The sequence below is a fragment of the Tinamus guttatus genome, unplaced genomic scaffold, assembly GCF_059628265.1.
Source record: "Tinamus guttatus ecotype Peru unplaced genomic scaffold, ASM5962826v1 Tinamus_guttatus_pri_ptg000497l, whole genome shotgun sequence".
Taxonomy (NCBI): Eukaryota; Metazoa; Chordata; class Aves; order Tinamiformes; family Tinamidae; genus Tinamus; species Tinamus guttatus.
The window spans coordinates 3,472,676-3,490,829 of NW_028289031.1; the positions used below are offsets into that span (position 1 = coordinate 3,472,676).

The 18,154-nt window shown below is 48.2% G+C and overlaps 2 protein-coding genes and 1 non-coding gene across 4 annotated transcripts in view; 2 read left to right on the top strand and 1 right to left on the bottom strand.

The window, feature by feature from the left end:
* Positions 1–1,260: 1,260 nt before the first annotated feature.
* Positions 1,261–2,102, bottom strand: HSBP1L1 (heat shock factor binding protein 1 like 1). The gene is made up of 3 exons (XM_088533374.1): positions 2,007–2,102; positions 1,751–1,810; positions 1,261–1,400 (listed from the first exon to the last, which is right to left on the bottom strand). The coding sequence occupies exons 1-3, from the start codon at positions 2,049–2,051 to the stop codon at positions 1,287–1,289; spliced, it is 219 nt and encodes a 72-aa protein (XP_088389500.1). The 5' UTR covers positions 2,052–2,102; the 3' UTR covers positions 1,261–1,286.
* A 4,356-nt stretch (positions 2,103–6,458) lies between these two features.
* On the top strand, positions 6,459–6,530 carry TRNAW-CCA (transfer RNA tryptophan (anticodon CCA)). The gene has a single exon. It is a non-coding gene; the product is annotated as a tRNA-Trp (tRNA).
* Positions 6,531–8,145: 1,615 nt separating this feature from the next.
* Positions 8,146–18,154, top strand: part of SLC66A2 (solute carrier family 66 member 2) — a 67,651-nt gene continuing 57,642 nt past the window's right edge. For both annotated transcript variants that reach the window (XM_088533418.1, XM_088533419.1), the window contains exon 1: positions 8,146–8,390. In XM_088533418.1, coding sequence (XP_088389544.1) covers positions 8,188–8,390 — 203 coding nt within the window. In that variant the 5' untranslated portion in view covers positions 8,146–8,187. The remainder of the gene's footprint in view (positions 8,391–18,154) is intronic.

Genomic DNA, 18,154 nt, shown 5'->3' on the forward strand with positions numbered 1-18,154 from the left:
TAATTCACTCTATAGGATACACTTTTCTATACAAAGTGCTACTATTTTTTTGTCTCCTCTGAAAGTCATGGTTCTTTCCCAAGCATATGAAAAAATGTCCTACTAAGAAGAATAAATGCAGTGTTTACTTCTTCTGAAGAATTAATTAAGAAAAAAATGCTGATACAAGTGTTTGTTGTCACTGACACTTTGAGACTAGTGACACTGATTGCAGATGATGATACTGTCCCAGATTCAGTGCTCTGCTGTTTCCCTTCATCTTTCCTGATCACAGCCTCATTTCAGTGCTGCAAAGAAAGTAAGTAGGTTAAGGGTTTCTTTAATTATTCATGAGTGGGATTCTGCATGAAAAATATGAACATGTCTCTACAGTTTAATGTAAGAGATGCTCTTCTATATTTGGGAAAGTGATTTCACTCTTAGTCACAAAGAGAAAGGCAACAGAATTAACAGATGCCTAAAATACCTTAACAATGTTACAGGTATTTCTTTTTGTTCTTGTGTAAGCAGCTGCTGAACGGTGGTAACAACCCCTTTGTCTCAATCTGAATTAGAAAGCTTGCAGCAACAGGAAGAAGCTCTCACCAGCACCTAGGGAATGCTGAAGGGATAAATCTTCATAAATACTTAAGACGCTGACTGAGGCATCAGCTATGGGTCTAGAGACGAGAACTTCATCAGTTTGCCAGTCTCAGCACATAGTAACGGCACCTTATGCAGTGCGATTTTACATTACCAGGTGTTTGCCAACACTGCTTAAGTTCCCCCTTTGGCCTTCCACCCGCACACCCTACTGCTTCTAGGGCAAATCGTTCCTCAGTTGTTCTGGACATGGGTGCTTACACGGAGTGCTGTAAGCCACATCAGAAGGCTGAAGCAGCATTTAGAGAGAGAAATAAAAATTTAAATGAGATAAGATTCTTCGATGAGCCATGCTGCACACCCAAGGGGCAGAACAGGTAGGCAGCAGCGCTTGAAGCCACGCTCTCTTCTTCCCCCTTTCATTTAAACAAATGCACAGCCCAATTTACATCTTCGGGTTTAGTTTGCACTACCTCTTCTATCTGCCAAATTGCTGTAAAAGATGCAGCAAAACATAGTTTGTATTCTTTTGAAAAAACAGTATTCTTAGGCTGCTGGCAAAAACATCCAACATAATTAAAAAAAAATCTCAGTGCATTTTAAAATTCAAATAAATGCAGGTATAACAAACATATAACTATTTTCATGCCAGATGCTGCCTATATTTCAAAACAAAGTAGAAATGCATAAAATGCAGAGACACTCTATTTCTTTACTCTCAAGTCTTCACTGGTGTTTTCTACCCCAGCCTCTGCCATGAGCTCAGCAACGTGCTTCTCGAGGTCATCGATGCGCTCGCCCATTTCTTCCAGTAAAAAGTTAAAGAGAACTTGTTATAATGCTATGATTTTACAAGGTTTTTTAAATTCCATGATAAAAATGAAAGGTCCCCTAGATGCTTTTGCCTCTTATGTATTGATGTTCAATGCTGTGATGTGAGACAAACCATCCAGGAAGAGCACAACTCTATTTTATGAACATGATTTTAAAATACAAACTAAAAGTAATAAATAATAATAATAATGAAAGCTTTTCCACACCTATTTGGTCACCTAAACCAGCAAAAACAAACCGAGTCCAGTGACGTAACTGGAGCTGTCTCCCTTTTATGCATCACAAAACTTCTGCGGGTAAACACAGCTTAAAAAAAAAAGAGGATATTTCTCAGCGTTATCTTTTCGGTCAGAGCTTGAAAATTCTCCTGCAGCTGATACAGCCGGTTTTCCGCCTGGAGTAAACAAAACAAAACAAAAACCAAAGGGAAGGGAGGGGAAGGAGGGGGAAAGATAAACTAAGCACGGAGGGGGAGGACAGCAGCGCGCGAGCGAGCGCCGGGGCTCCGGGCACCCCGCGACGCGAGTGCTCGCGAACCGCCGCCTCCGCGGCCGTTTTGCCCTTGGATCACGGAACTGCCCCGCACTCACCAGCCGCGAAAGATCCTCGGCCCCCGGCGGGTCCGCGGCCGCCATCTCCCCGGGCCCGCGCCGCCCTGAGGCGGGACGGGGCGGGCAGGTGAGCGCGGCCCCGCCCGCCCGCAGCGGCCCCGGCCCCGGCCGGGTCGGGCCGGTTCGGGCCGGTCTGGGCGACGCGCTGCGCCCGCGTCAGCAGCGGTGAAAACGCTTAGGAAGTCGTGCGGGGGCTGCGGTGGTTGAAAACATAAAAGTGAATTAAAGAAAAAAAATACTGAGTAGGATAAAAACGCACGCTGGGCACAAATGGTTCTCGGAGAGCGCTTCCCGCTCGGTGCGCGTTGTAAGCATGGGGTTGTCTCGGTGCGATTTGAAAGCAAATAGGTGACACCACCTATTACATGATCTCGCACGGTGCAGTAATTTGGGGTATGGCAGCAGGATCTGAGGGAAACAGGCCTCGGCGTTTTTCACCCTTTCCCCAGCAGAGCTGTGGTGAGGGAAGAGCAGGCTGGGGGAAGGAAAGGTGCCCATGTTGCAAACGCCTTTGAAGTGCCAGTGTGGGTCATCGGTCATTAAACTGTACAGAAGAGCATTAATCCTGCAGGAAATTATTTGCGTGTGCCGCTTGTGGGCAGGGAGGAAAGGTATTTGCCAAGTTACTTGCTGTAACAGGCGGGCAGGATTATTGCCTTCCTCGGGTGACTTTCCGAGTAATCCCCCCATTTGTCTAAATGCGCAAGTTGTGTTTGATAGGCTCTAGGGGGATAGTCCAGTTAATGCTTAGAAAAAGTTGGTGGTAGACGCATTTTTATGTTAATTTATGTATAAAGTAGTAGTGAAACAACTTGTAAATCTTGAGTTGTTTCTTTGCTGTATCTCTATCTGTAAAGGTATAGCAAAGCTAAAAAGGTGGTTTGGGTTGTTACCTGCTTGTTAAATGACTGCAATTCTGGTTAAAGGACTATTAAATATTCTCTAGATGTGGTATTCCTTAATTTCCAGAGAAACTAATTCTGTAGAACAATTATTAAGTAAGGATGCTGGGATTTGACCTTCAGGGTACTATAACTTCACAGAGGTCAGAATTTGAAAGTGTAAAAATGCTTGTCTGCCAACAAGGTCCAAGCTTTGACGTTTTGTAGGATTTGCTTGCTTTTTCTTGTGGAAATAATCTCATATTACACAGAAATACCTGCACTTGCTGAAGTGCCTCGCACCAAATGCCTAAATAGACATGAGCTGAGGCAGCAGCAAGGATTGCGTGGTGCCTCTTAGTCACGATAATATTTAGGTCATCCCTGTGTTTTTCAGCTTTGCAGCACAGAAAGGTTCTGTGCAGCTACTGCAAAGATCTTTAAGATCCTTTTCATCATGTATGCAACGTGTCCTGGGCTCTGTAGCTGCTGCCTTACATCAATGACAAGGTTTTCAACTTGCTGTGCCTATAAATTTAGGAAAGTATCACTGTTGGCAATAGCTTCTCCTTTCCTAGTCTGCTACTTTAGAGATTAACCAAACACAGTACAGTGCCTTCACCCATGACAAGTTTCTCTGCTGAGTTACTGGTGACCTTAAAAGCTGGCAAGGTTCTCTCTTGTGCTTCTATGACTTAGTATCTTTTTTTTATAACATCATTGGTTTCAATCTTGACCTTCCCCATCTCATTTAGGGAGGAGTGATACAGTAATCTCTGTTGTGAAATTCTGGTCTCAAAGCAAACCTCCACGTTTTTAATCTGCTTCCCCCAATCATTGCTTCTCATCAGTCTTCCTTCCCACTATTGCAGATTCTCCTCCTTGGCTTTTTCTTTGAAGATGAAAAAATCAGTAATTTTTTTTCAGACCTTTAGTGATGCAGCAGCGTTACCATGCAGGAAAGCTCCCAGGTGACAGTGTGGGCCGTGACACGTGTGTAGATACACCTCGCATTTCTAGTTATGCTAGTCCATGACATGCACTACACAACCATGGACATAGCCACATATCTTCTTAATTCTGTTGCAGAAAGAGTATTGAGCAGGGTTTGGCATATGGTCTGATGATGGTTTAATGAAATAAAAATCGACATGTCTGGAAGGCCAAAACAGTTTCAGAAGAGTTCCAAAATTCAGGAAAAAGCTAATAGAAGGGATATTCAGCAAGACCAAAAAAAAAAAAAAAACAGACTTTGCAGAACAATGAATATATTCAAAATAGAAATAGCACTTAACAGCTCTTGTGTTATCCCCTGTTCCCTGCCTCCTTCGAGGACTTGTGTTTTGTGAGTGAAGCTGTTGTGTACTTTAGGGAAGCAACAAGAGCCATGTTCTGGCACAGCGGCCCATGCAGGATGTGCATCCCTGTGCTCAGGGGACCTGAGCAAAAATCGCTGAGGTCACTGGGCATTTTTTTTTTCTTTCTTTTTAAAGGCAGAGGTTTGGACAAGCAGTAGTAAAGAGACAGCACTGCTGGAGCTTGCAAGAGTGTTGCAAGCAAAGTAAGTGAGGAATACTTTGCTGAAAGGGTAGCAGGAGGTTCATGCTGGTAGCAAATATAAAACAGATCTTGAGGGGGCTAGAGAGGGGGGTGGAAGATTGACAAATACAAATTTACTTGCCATACCAAAATAGGCTTTCTCAGAGGAAAAAAAAAAGAAAAACACATACTTTAATTCACTTTCAACTTAAAAATGTCTTCATCTTGCTGCAAAACCCATGAAGTAAAGATGAAAAATAGGATGACCTGGAGGCCCATGAATCATGTGCTTAAATCCTGTTCCTGAATGGTGGTGGGCCTTTGCTGTGAACTCCCTAAATTGTGCTCTTACGCTGAAATGGTGCCAGAGCATCCGACTGGCTCTTTCTTGGGAAATTCCAGCCTCTCTCGTTCTGGAAGGCTAGTCAGGGTAGTGGGGTGGGAAATGAAAATATGCATAAACATTTACAGTTCTGAGCTCTAAGTTCAATGTCATTTCTATCAAATGGCATGCTGTAAAAGCCTGCAGGACGGAGAGATAAAGGAACTGTTTTTTATAGAGTGTTATTCCCGTAATTTCAGCGCTCCGTAAAGTCACTCCCCTCTCCTTTTCGCTGACAGATGTGGTTTACCAGGGTTCAGGAAACCTCCAGCCATGTATTCCATGCGTGTCGGTGTTTGGAACGGGGGCAAGGACCGGCAGTGTGACTGATCCGTTGAGCTGCTCAAAAAGGAGGCTAACGTTTTGTGGCTGGTAGGAAGACAAGTACTCCTGAGGCCTTAAAGCACACTCGTAGCTGCCTAGCTTTACATCAGGGGGCAGTGGGTCGAAATCCCACTGCACTTGCGGGTTTTGTGCCTCCCTAGGTTAGCGGCACAGGCACAAACAGCTCCAAAGGTCTTACCCAGAGAGGAAAGGAGCAGGCGCAGCCTGGTTCTGGCAGCACAGCAGTGTTGTAGGTTGTAGGGTTGGGTGCTTGAGTCACGCTGGGCTTGGTCTTCACCTGTCCCTAGGGAAGCTTCCCTTAAGTTTTGGTTTACAGCTATTACTTGGGACACTGTACGTAGAAGAAGCGTGTGGCTTTGCTAGGTCATCAGGTTTTGTGTGTTGAAATCCGAAATGGTGTTGATGTTTCTTGCAAGTGAACCACTTCCCCGTTTGTCTTGGCTCGCTGTAATCTAGTTCACTGAAAGCTTGTTCCACTGCAGTACTTACACAACTACTTTTCTTTCATTTGCTAGCATCAGTAGAAGTACCGTGTTGTTGTTCTTAAAAAATAAGGAAGGATATGGTGAGTGAGTGAAATGCACATGTGGAAGATTTCATACATGAGGAAAGAAGCATCCAGGTCAACAGTGTCTGAGCAACCCAGGGCTTCTTTGAAAGAAAAGCCACTAAAGGTGAATATTAGACACCTGGGTGTTTGTGCATGACTTGAAATTCAAACCCAGTATTTTTGAGGGGAAAAGAAAAAAAAACTTGCAATGTTAGGGAAATCTGATGGACATGTTCTGATTTCAGTGAAATTGTAATTTGAGTTTGCTTTTGAGACTGCTCATGAATCCCCTTATCATGAGACTTGTCCAGTCAGCTCCTCTTTGTGCTTTTGATACTGAAAGCTTGAAGGATGGTGGCCCGCCTGCTTCTCTTGCTTTCTTCTGTGAGTGATTTGTGGCAGATGGAGCTGCTGAGACTATGACAGGCATTTTATGCTGTTTGACTGCTGGAGGTGGGCCTCCCACCCTTACATTTTCTTAGTATATAACATGGCATTTGTCAGGAGGCGTCCTGTGGGTGCATATGGCAAGTGTGTCCAGCAAAAGGCTTCTCAAATGAAGAAGAGAAACTTGAAGGTGGGGAACAGGCTCTGACATAGGCTAGTGCAGAGTTGCCTGCAAGAAAAATGGAGGGAAAACAAACAAACAAACAAAAAAAACCCCAAAAGAGCAATTTTATGAGATTTTAGTCTCATAAGGCAAATAAAAGGCAAATAAAAGTTGCAAGCACTGTGACCTCATGGCGCAACGGTAGCGCGTCTGACTCCAGATCAGAAGGTTGTGTGTTCAAATCACACTGGGGTCAGAATGTTTTTCTGCTGTGGCTCCTTCTTCTTTCGGGTGTGTTCAACCCTCTGTGGCTCTTGATGGCGATGCTCAGATGCTCAGAAGCTGGGGAGGCCTCTGAGGTAAATGGTTATCCTATAATCCTGCTGAGAGAAGGATTATTGTGTAGTGTGCTCAGAGACTGACGTGCACCTCACCTGCAGTGTATGGTTTGGCCTGTGCCTAGCAGGGACTTCACATGTTCTCATTTCAGTGCAGCAGCATGTGTTGAATGTCAAATAAAAATATTACAGCTTTTTTTTTTTTTATCCTTTCAAATCCAGAAACTGTGGACAGAGCGGAAGACTAGCAACAATCTGCCATCTAAAGAAGTAGTTAAAGCCTCAGTCTTGAAACTCGTCAGACGCTGTGGTTGATTCCCTTGTCCCGCTGGCCCCGTTTCTCCAAGGAGAACGGCTGTATGGATCCAATTGTAGCAATGGTCTCTTCCATTGTATTCCTTGGTATTCCTTGGTATTTCTAACTGTTCAGCTCTATGCAACTAAGTAGAGCAATTCTGTGCTCTGTGAGGAAGGGTGGGTGCTAATATACAAGTCACTTCATCCATGTAGACAGGATGTCTTTGTGATAGTACGCAAAAATAGTATTTCAAAAATGTACTGTGCAATAATGTGGAGATTTGTGTGCTGCAGAACACACAGTGTCTGCTAGTGTGCTGTGAAACATGAAACATGCGCAGGTGACAGAGGCAGCAGCCTCTGGTCTCTAAAGCACTGCCACACAGAATGTAAGCAGAAGCCTGAAGAGGCTGTAGTGCAATGATTTATTTGTATTTTTAATTTCATAGAATCATAGAATCATAGAATGCTTAAGGTTGGAAGGGACCTCTAGAGGTCATCTAGACCAACCCCCCTGCACACGCAGGGTCACCTAGAGCACGTGGCACAGGGCTGCGTCCAAGCGGGTTTTGAAGATCTCCAGAGAAGGAGACTCCACAACCTCTCTGGGCAGCCTGTTCCAGTGCTCTGTCACCCTCACTGTTAAGAAATTTTTTCCTTAAAGTTCCTGTGGAACTTTTGATGCTTCAGTTTCCAGCCTTTCAGTTTCATATCCTTTTCTTTCAAGACTCATGATCGACACATACAGGTTTTGATAACACCACATGAAGTAACACACCACTGCGTCGCAGGAAAACCCGTTTGACGAGCAGCAAGAGCCGAAACAGGGAAGAGGGCAACATATCCACGGAAACATTACAGGGCGCCCCAGGAGCAAACCAGGACGATGCGCCCTGTGGTAGCTTAGGTGGATGAAGCCCCTTCGCGGGGTGACTGCAGCCCGCTGCCGCCTCCCGCAGCCGTTTTACCCGAGCGCCCCGGCCCGCAGCGGCGGCCGCGCTGGCGCCGGGAGCCGCCGGAGCCTGCGGGGCGGGGCCGCGCCGCCGCCGCCGCTCATCGGCGGAGGCGCGGGCGCTCCTGGGCGCTCATTGGCGGAGGCGCTCGCGGTCATTGTGGCGTCACGGCGGCTCCGGGCGCCGCCGCCGGCGCCGCGCCCCCAGTCGCGGAGCGGCGGGATGGCGGCGGGCCGCGGGCGGCGCTGAGCGGGGCCCGGCGGGAGGCGCCGCTCGCCGGGGCGGCGCTGCATGGCCCAGGCGGCGCCTGGCGCCGGCCCCGGCCATGGAGACGCAGGGGCTGGAGTGGCTGCTCGTGCCCGTGCGGCGGCTGGCGTCGTGGGGCGCCGCGGGGGCCATGGTGTTCGGCGGCGTGGTGCCCTACGTGCCCCAGTACCGCGACATCCGGCGGAGCCAGAACGCCGAGGGCTTCTCCACGTACGTGTGCCTGGTGCTGCTGGTGGCCAACATCCTGCGCATCCTCTTCTGGTGAGCCCGGCCTGCGCCGCCCGCCTCCCCCTCGGCAAGTTCGGAGCTTTGGCCCGGCCGGGGTTCCCGAGGGAATCGGGGCTTTTCCCGTGGCGCCCTGCCCCTCGGGGCGGCGTGTCCGGCCCGGCGGGGCCCCGGCACCGGCCGTGCCCGGCGTGTGCCCGCCCTGCTCCTTGGCCAGGAAGGGCTGGCCCCGAAGGGCTGCCTGTACCTGGGTGTGCTTTCTGCGTGTGCTTATCCCGGTCGGTCCTTGGAGCGGAGGCCCAGCCCGGTTCGTTGCTTCCAGCGTGTCGTTAGTGTTAAAAGCAATGAGGTCCTTCCCAGATGTTCCCGTGTCTTCCTGGTGTGCTGCTGATTTTGGGAGGGGGTCACCCCAGAGCTCCATATGCAGCTGTGGATGGGGGAAACATGTTCATGCTTAGGCAGGGAAAAGGTGGGCTGTTTCTAAAGGCATTTTTTCCCCTCCTCAGCATCTTGTGAGGTGATGAGGGTTTTTTTTTTTTCCAATATTTAAAAGCAAGTAGGGTTTTTGAGCTTAGGTCTTATGCTTTTGGACAAAGAGATATTTTTTAGGGCGGGTTTTCCACCACCACCAAAAAAAAAAAAGAAAAAACCCCACAACCTTTCTAAACTTACTCCTCTGTACTTCTTATAACTCGGATTGTTGCAGCTTGGAGCGGGTCAGGAATGCCAGACAGCAACTTCATAGAAGCTGGAACTGACTTCGTTTATTCCGCGTTACGTATCACAATATATAGCAATTAGCATAGCAACATCTCGGCAGAGCATCAGTAATTGGTTACAAGCATTAATGTGCTAACATATCATAGGTTGCTAAGCCGTATCCAAGCGTCTAACCGCAAGATTTAAAAACAGCATCTCAGTCCTAGGAACTTCCTCAAGTACAGGAGACACTTCCTTAAAAGTTGTTTACTGAAATTCAGTGATTCTGCATGTCAGCCTTTTCAGTCCAGGTTAAGGACGGTCAGAGGCACCCCCCTGTACAATGTCCCCCTACATTTCCCCCTTTTTCTTTAGATCAAATGTCCCCGAGAAGCAAGCCAACCTTGAGGTGTCAGATTCGGATTACGTGACAAGGCATTTAACAAACGTGATATTAAAGCGCGTAAACTGGTCCAAGCGATCATTAAACCAACTACAAGCAACAGTCCCCATAGTAACAACATTAGTAGTGATTTCACCAACGATTTCATCCCTCCCCCGATTCCAAATAAGTCAGTTAACCCATCGAGTCCGAAAAGCCCAACATCTTTTGTTACTTTCTCTGTATGTTTGATCAAGTCGTGGAGTTGTCGATGTATAGCTGCTGAGTGATCTTGCAGGTCCATGCAGCACATTCCGTCGAAGTCCTGACACCCATGTCCGTGAGCAAGAAGCAGGAAATCAATAGTGGCACAGTTTTGCAGTACAGCGTGTTGTACCTGGGTTAAATCATCTGACAATTCACTAAGCACCATACTGGCTGCGTGTGCCTGCTTAACTGCCCAGCATGCAAGACGTTCAATATTCCTGTGAGCTCAGGCGGCCGATGCTCCCGGCACAAAAAGGAGGCAAAAATTATTTCCCAATCATTCCGTAAACTAACATCATCATTGCAATCACTACCTACAGTAACCTTTGTACTCCTTCGTCGCCTAACTGCTATTTTCCGGCTCCCAGGAGGCCCATGTGGCCATATCATACTAAGGCGACCGATTGTGCAAGGTCCTCCCATAGGCTGCAAAGCATGTTAACAAATGCTTTTTTACGTGTATGGCCTTCTCTCCAGGCTGTGCCGTTGCCCATATGACCTTAGAAAAGGTATCCACACAAACATGGACATATTTCAATCTTCCAAAGCTGGACACATGAGTGACGTCCATTTGCCACAGCTCTAAGGCCCTCAGTCCTCTCGGATTGACCCCGATACCCAATCCTGGACCATGGTGGCTACACTGTGGGCACGCCTGCACAATTCCCCGTGCATCTTCCAATGATACCCCAAACTGCCTTGCCAAACCCTTAGCGTTAGTATGCAACATTCCATGACCCACTCTTGCCGCTTCAAACCGATTGAATGGTCCCATCCGAGGGGCTACACTCACCAACCTATCTGCTCGGGCATTCCCTTCCCCTAGGCCTAGTTCCCATGTGTGACTACGGATATGTATCACGCAGTAAGACTCAGTCCTCATCATAATCGCCTTCCTTAATTGAAGGAACAACTTTCCCAATCGCTGATCCTCCATGGCCTTAATCAAGGCACCTTCTATTCGGTCTACCACTCCTGCTACGTATAAGGAGTCAGTGACCACATTCAAGGGTACCGACACCCACTTGGTGAAGGCCCAAACTACTGCTTTCAATTCCAAGGTTTGAAGGGAATCCTTCTCCTCCGCGGATAAAGTCTGAGACTCCCATCGATCTCCATCCTGCCAGGTAATTGCAGCCAAGCGCGATTTTTTACCTGCATCTGTGAAAGCCGTTACCGCATCTGGCAATGGTCGCTTGGATCGCTTAGGGCGTTCGACCCAATCATAACTGTTTAACAAGTGACCGATTTTCCCCGATACTGGGCGCGATATTATGTCCCCTGAAAAATCCAACAACGCCAACTGCAGAGCTGTCGAGTGCCTAATTGCCCACTCTAAATCTCCCTTTTGTATCGGTAGACCTATCATGTTCGGTTCTTCCCCTGCAATCGCTACAACCCGATCCCTACCTTTCCGAATTAGAGATCCCAGAATCTCAAAGGGTGTCGCAATAGCTGTTTTTGGACGCACTGCAGGGAATACCCATTCTAGCACCGATACCTGCGTCTCTCCCCCTTTTTCTTTAATGAGCTGACTAATTACAGCAGCATAACTAGTCGGCCCCTTTAACAGTAGTAAGGTTATACCGAGGTCCAACCTCCGGCGGTAGGCTAACCGCTGAGACAAGACCTGGAAGAGATTCTGAAGGCACTGTTGTTGCTGCTCTGTCAGGCTGATTGGCGTCGCTGGGTCGGTACCTTTTAGTAAAGGCACTAATGGTGCAATCTCATCATTGCTAATACCTAGGACAGACCGTACCCATTGCAAATCCCCCATAAAGGTTTGCACATCAGACAACGTGCGCAGGCTCACTTTCAATTCTACTTTCTGTGGCCTAATGGTAGCCTCTGATATAAGCCAACCCAAGTACTTCCAAGGCTGAGTACGTTGTACCTTTTCAGGTGCAATTTGCAACCCTCGCTCCCGAAGGGCCTTTGAAATTACTTCCTCCTCTTTTACCGTAATAGGTTCTGCTCGTGCAAAAAGGATATCATCCATATAATGATAGATCAATGTATGTGGCCACTGTGTACGCAATGGCTGCAGGGCCGCGGCCACAAACAATTGACACATTGTCGGACTGTTCTTCATTCCTTGGGGTAACACTACCCACTGATAACGCCTAGCAGGTGCTGCCCTATTTATGGAAGGTAGCGTAAATGCAAAGCGGACGGAGTCCTGGGCCTGCAGTGGAATGGTATAGAAACAATCTTTTAAGTCAATTATCAACAAGTACCAACTTTCCGGGATCATAGAAGGAGAAGGCAGGCCAGGCTGTAAAGCCCCCATCGCCTGCATCTGTTGATTAACTGCACGAAGATCATGAAGTAACCTCCACTTCCCTGACTTCTTAGGAATAACAAAGATTGGTGTATTCCATGGGCTAGTGGAGGGCACCAAATGACCCGCCTTTAACTGTTCCTCTACTAACTCTTCCGCTATTTGCAGCCTCTCCTTCGTTAGCGACCACTGCTCCACCCAGACAGGGTCTTCTGTTATCCAGGTGATAGCAACGGGCTGCTCAACAGTAGCCGCTAAGGAAAACCCTGTCTTGACGCAGTTGAGAGAACCATTCCTAGCTGAGCCATGCACTCCCTGCCAATCAACATTTGAATAGGAGCAGGATAGACACGTGAGTGCTGACCACTTGATGGTCTATTGTAAGCTGTACAGGGTAAACACTTTCCTCTGTTTGTTGAACCCCGCCTACACCTCCAATGCACGCTGCGGCTATCCTTTTTGGCCAATGCCGTGGCCAACACTCGCTTGAGACGATGGTGCAATCTGCACCAGTGTCCATCAACCCTTGACAGCACACGCTTTGGCCCCGGAAACTCACTTGCACCTTCACTAATGGCCTATGTTTCATGTTTAGAGTTAAGAGGGCTTGTCCTCCTGTGGACCCAAAACCTTTTTGCTTCCGTGGCGGCAATGAAGCTGCTTGGGGATTAATAGCCCCTAACAAATTCTGCAAAGGAACTAATTGAGCCAATTTACTACCTTTAGCAATAGTTACCGGTGGGGTCAATGTGTATACCACCATTTCGATTACCCCTTCCGAATCCGAATCAATAATCCCAGGTATTACAAAAATACCAGACATTCCCGCCGAAGATCGACCCAATATCAACCCCCCAATTCTTTTCCCTGACCAAGGTAAGCCTTTAAACTGGGAAGGAATTCGCACGGGGGAGGCATCTTGTAGACAGATGCTTACTGCGGCTGCCAGGTCAATGCCCAGGCTTCCCCTTGTGGCAGGCAGCCAGAGCTCCCCCCCTGCACCATTGTTCTCCTCGCGCGGGCAGGGTTCGCGCTCACATTCCCGTTTCCCGAAAAGACAGTACCAGGGGCTGATCGGCACGCCTTTTGGGAATGAGTGTCTGTCTGACATCGGGGGCACCAAACACGCCCTTCATCACAATTCTTCCGAATATGTCCTCGACGACCACACCGGAAGCACTTAGGGCCATCATCACTCGGCCGTTTCCTCTGTCCCTTTCCCACAAGGGGTTGCAGTGCCGCCGCTAACACTCGGGTCGCTTGCGCCTGCTGAGCGGCTGAATCAAGCAATGCCTGCTCTACCCGAGTCCCTAAAAATGCTCCTGGGTTTCCCACACCCCGACGAACGATCTCTTCAAGCATCTCCTCAAGGGACACTCCCTGAGGCAATGTCACCAGCACATCCCTAGTTCGTTTATTAGCATTCTCAACTGCTAAGGACTGCGCCATAAGCCTCCTAGTTCTTTCATCTAGCGCATCCATCTCCTCTAAAGCTTTAAGCAAACGATCCACAAACTCACCAAAGGGCTCGTTCACACCCTGTTTAACATTTACAAAAGACGGCCCCTTCTTTTCCTCTGGTAAAGACATAAACGCTGATAAGGCGGTCTGTGTCACGAGCCTCAAAAGAATAGGAGGATACTGCATCTGCACCCCCACATCCGCGAAGTTTCCCTGTCCTATGACCGTTTCGGGCCGTAAATTAAACAATGGGTCATTCTGCCCCCGCGGCACAGCGCATTCACGTGCCGCGTGAGCTGCCCACTGTCTTTCCCATAACAGTAACTGACCCGGTGTCAAAATTAATTTTGCGATTTGTTGACAATCACTAGGAAGAAGCATATCGCTGTTAAAAATGTAGGATAGCATTTGTCTGGAGGGCTCGCCTTTGATCCCCCAACGCACGACCGTATCCCTTAATTGGCTCAAAATTTTCCAATCAAATGGATCCCATTTACCCGCTGCCCCCCCTTGACCATCCGGCTCAAAGGTTACCGGGCACGCTACCCTCATAGCCGGCTCCCATTGACCCTCCAGAATCGCATCCCTGATAACCCCAGACCAACGCGAAGAGGAAACCCGCGGACCCGAACGCCCCTCGGAAGCCCCAGACCACCCCCCATCTGTTGCTCGCCCATCTGCCTGAGCTTGAACCAGTTCTCTAGAGGCTTCTCGGAACAGTTTATCAGAGGGTCGGTCCCGGCTTCGCTCCGGCGGTTGCTCCTGTGGTCTATTCCCAGCTGCCCCTGCCGGGGGTGGTGGCGCCGACGGCTGGTCTGGCGATTCGGGAGTCGCGGTCGGCTGGTCTGGCGATTCGGGAGTCGCGGTCGATTCGGCTGGCACAGGTTCCGGTGGTAAAGGTGGTGGCTCCGAGGGACGCTGAGATTGCGACGACCCGCCTCCGAGAACGCTGTCAATCAACTCCTTGGCGGTGCTCTTTGGGACTGCAGTAGCGCCTCGTCCAAGGGGGCCCTTCTGCACTGCCAATCCCTCGGGAGACGATTCCTCCCCTTGCAGCATCTGCGTCGCAGCTGCTACCATTTTCTTTTCAGCCTGCATACACTTGAGCTGATTCGCCACCTCGCGCCAAGTTTGACCCAGTTCTTTGGCAGTTTTGCTGCCCTCCAGAGTGGCTTCCCATAATGAGTCCCCTATCTCACGCCACTCTGTTATACTAAAAACAAGTTGTGGCTCCTTTAAATGTCCTTTCCCCCTTGCCCACTTAATCAACTCATACAGCTTCTTCGTGCTCACTGCTGCCTCCCTTTTTGCTAATAACTCCAGCAGCAGTTGTTCAGCAGCTTCTCGCTCCATGTACACGTGCACTGGGAATTCTGCTTCTAGCCGTTACCCCACGCCGTCTTCCCGTGTGCGCATTCACGGCCGGCTTACCCGCTCCGGTCCACCTTCTTGGTCGGATCACTCGGCTGCACCCGTACGTCGTCCTCCGGAATCCCGCACCGTTGTGCCAAGTTCCTGTACCGGTCCCTGTTCGGAATCTGTCCCTGTTCGGGCGCCACTTGTTGCAGCTTGGAGCGGGTCAGGAATGCCAGACAGCAACTTCATAGAAGCTGGAACTGACTTCGTTTATTCCGCGTTACGTATCACAATATATAGCAATTAGCATAGCAACATCTCGGCAGAGCATCAGTAATTGGTTACAAGCATTAATGTGCTAACATATCATAGGTTGCTAAGCCGTATCCAAGCGTCTAACCGCAAGATTTAAAAACAGCATCTCAGTCCTAGGAACTTCCTCAAGTACAGGAGACACTTCCTTAAAAGTTGTTTACTGAAATTCAGTGATTCTGCATGTCAGCCTTTTCAGTCCAGGTTAAGGACGGTCAGAGGCACCCCCCTGTACAATGTCCCCCTACACGGATGGCTGTAGCAATGGGAATGCAGTTGAGACACTGAAAAATGGAATAGACTGGGTATCGACTGCAACTAAAAGCAGTTATTCTTAGGTTGTAGGGACTACAATATATTGCATTGCCGTTCAGAGACAGATAGGTCATTACCAGGTTCCTCACATTGGTTTCCAGCTTCTTTGTGCAGCTCCTCTTAAAGCATAAGCAACTTCCCCATTTCTCCACCAAACGGAGGAGTCATCCCTGGGATGTGAATTCCGGGTTGTACCGGGCAGGCGCACGTGCAGCAGAGGTGCTGGAGGAGGCAGCCAAGACCGAGAAGGAAGTAGAGGAGCAAGCAGGGGAAGGAGGAATGAAAAGGCCAACCAGGCAGTATGGGAGATAAAAATAGTCTAACTTGTTGTTTTAGTGTAAAGCCTTGAAGTACACAAGTGATTTACTTGTGAACAGAGACGTAAGCAGTTTCTAGGTAACCCAAGAGAGTGTATCTGTTAAATGAGACTCAAGATTATGGAAGAGCTAAAAAATCTTTAGTTTGAATAGATTTAAGTATATGTAATTAAAATATGTGCAAAGCAATAGATCCTGTGAGTAATGAAAAAATCATTTGATGTTGATGTTAAAGTAATTATAAACTCTTTGAAAGAGAGAGAAGGCAGTATATGGATGTGATTATGTACTCCTTCCCCACCGTGAGTATCCAAATGACACGATATCGCTCCCTAATGCACCATTTAAAGCAATTTGGTGGCCCGAATGACACTGTAGCAAATGCCTCTGGTGTGGTTGTGCTGGGAGCATGAATTTGCTGCTGGGTTTATGGCCACCTCCATGGTGCAGTAATATTGCAGGCCCGAGTCAGCAGAGACCTTTCTGTCTTTCCCTGTAATGAATGGACCGTTAGTCCTGCTGAGCTAAAAGGCAGAAAAGAAGACATGCACCCTGGTAGCTCGGTGTGCATTGCAGAAGAATATTTTCTTTTTCGACGCCTAAAGATCAGGCAACCGTTGGTAGTCCACTGTACACACCAGTAGACCGGTGAGAGCAGCATTTAGCGTAGCTATTGTCTTTGGGCTTATGTTTAGCAAAGTTAAAGCCAGACAGCAGAGCAAGAGCCTCTGTATGTGCTTATGTATATGAAAATGTTTATCATGCCCCCATGGGGCAGCTCGACAGTTTGATTTTTTTTTTTCCTATTTCTTGGTATCTTTGGTTAATGACGTCTTATCTGGGACACAGCACTCTAGTTGGGCATACAGAGCAGAAGCATTGTTACAATCTATGGAATCACCAGAGGGAGCGTGGGGGGTTTTATTTTGTTTATTTGGAATTCACTGGGTGACTTGATGCCTCCCTGTGCTTCCCGTCCAACTTTCGAAGCACCTGCTGATACGATTGCCACCTGCCCTTCAGCAAACCAGCCCGCACCTTCACTCCAAGTTGCTTTTCTGAAATCCTTACTGACTCAGGCTGCAGTTTGCAATTGTTTTCAGTTTCTCTTCATTATCCAGGTGGTTCTGCATATGATCTATGCCAGAGTCATCCTTCTGACATCCTCTCCAGCCTGATCCAAAAATAAGTCCTTAAAGTGGTACGCCTTCAAAACCTTGCTGTTCTAAAAAGGCTGCTTTTCAGGCCCTAATTGTTTTGGGGATGTCAGCTGGTATTTTTCTTTCTTTCTTTTTTTTTTTTTTTAATTTCAAAGACATTCCTCTACACTGCAGACCATTTCTGTTGTCAGTCCCTGATTCTCACTGAATTACACATATTGCTGTTGAATTTGAGGCTGGTGGGTGTGCATGTTGTGCGTTTCAGGTGCAGGAATAGACAGTTCCTGCCTTTTATGCCTTGTTTCCTCTGTATTTTCCCTCTCAAGTAGGAAGCTGGTCTTCCTGTATCTCTGTCACTCCTAACGAATGTCCCATACACCTAAGAGTCCCACATCGCCCCACGTTTCCCCTATGGCTCTACTATACTTTGCTCACCTTGGCAGTAGCAGAGATTCCCTTATTTTCCACCAAAGATTTGCAGATGTCTCCTGCCCCTAAAACTGCATTTCTCTCTCTCTCTCTTTTTTTTTTTTTTTTTTTTCTTTAATGCCTGATTTTGTGCTGGGTGAAGTTTGACCTCCTCTGTCCCTTCCAAATGGCGTGTTTACCCCCTGATCTCCTGGGCCTGTTTCGTTACGTATTGGCAGAGCTGCAGCTGGTGCAGCAGCCCCGTGGCAGCAGCTCAGGAACAAAGTGCTGCTGCGAGCAGGGATCGCGGTCCTGTTCCCAGCTGCCTCTTTTCACAATCTCTCCTTTTGCCTCGGGCCTGTTTTTAAAGGCAGCGGGCTCGTTGCGCTGCCTCTCCTCCTTGCCTTCCTCCCATCAGAGCTCTTTTTTTGGGGCGTGCTTCCTTTGGCAGTGATCACAGCAGCCCAGTATCTGCTGTGTCTCCTTTCTGCAGGGCGCTTTGCTGTCTCACAGTGTCTCAGGGTTTTGTCTTTTAAAAGGCATTTGCTTTCACTTCAGCGTGCTTGGCCTGGTTCTCTTCTAAACAGTGACTTCTATAATGTGCCACCCTCCGTGGAGAAGCAGTGGGAGAGGAAAGGAGTCTGCGGGAATTAAAACTGCGCATAGGCAGCAACGGGCATGATTGTGCCTTACGTTGTTTGCGTGCACATGGCTTACGCTCAGGGAAAAATCTGTATATTAGAGCATGCAAACATCAGGCCCAGGGTGCTAACTCTGTCTGAAGTCTTTGGCCTTCCGAAAGAGGACATGAAAATAATTGTGGTGAAAGCAACTGGTCTGTG

Bases quoted from the DNA above. Each gene is read 5' to 3' on its own strand.
- HSBP1L1 (XM_088533374.1), bottom strand. From the start codon at position 2,051: ATGGCGGCCGCGGACCCGCCGGGGGCCGAGGATCTTTCGCGGCTG. The intron at 1,811-2,006 runs GTGAGTGCGGGG...TGTTTACTCCAG, and splicing joins CCGAGGATCTTTCGCGGCTG to GCGGAAAACCGGCTGTATCA. The intron at 1,401-1,750 runs CTGAGAAATATC...GTTCTCTTTAAC, and splicing joins CTCTGACCGAAAAGATAACG to TTTTTACTGGAAGAAATGGG.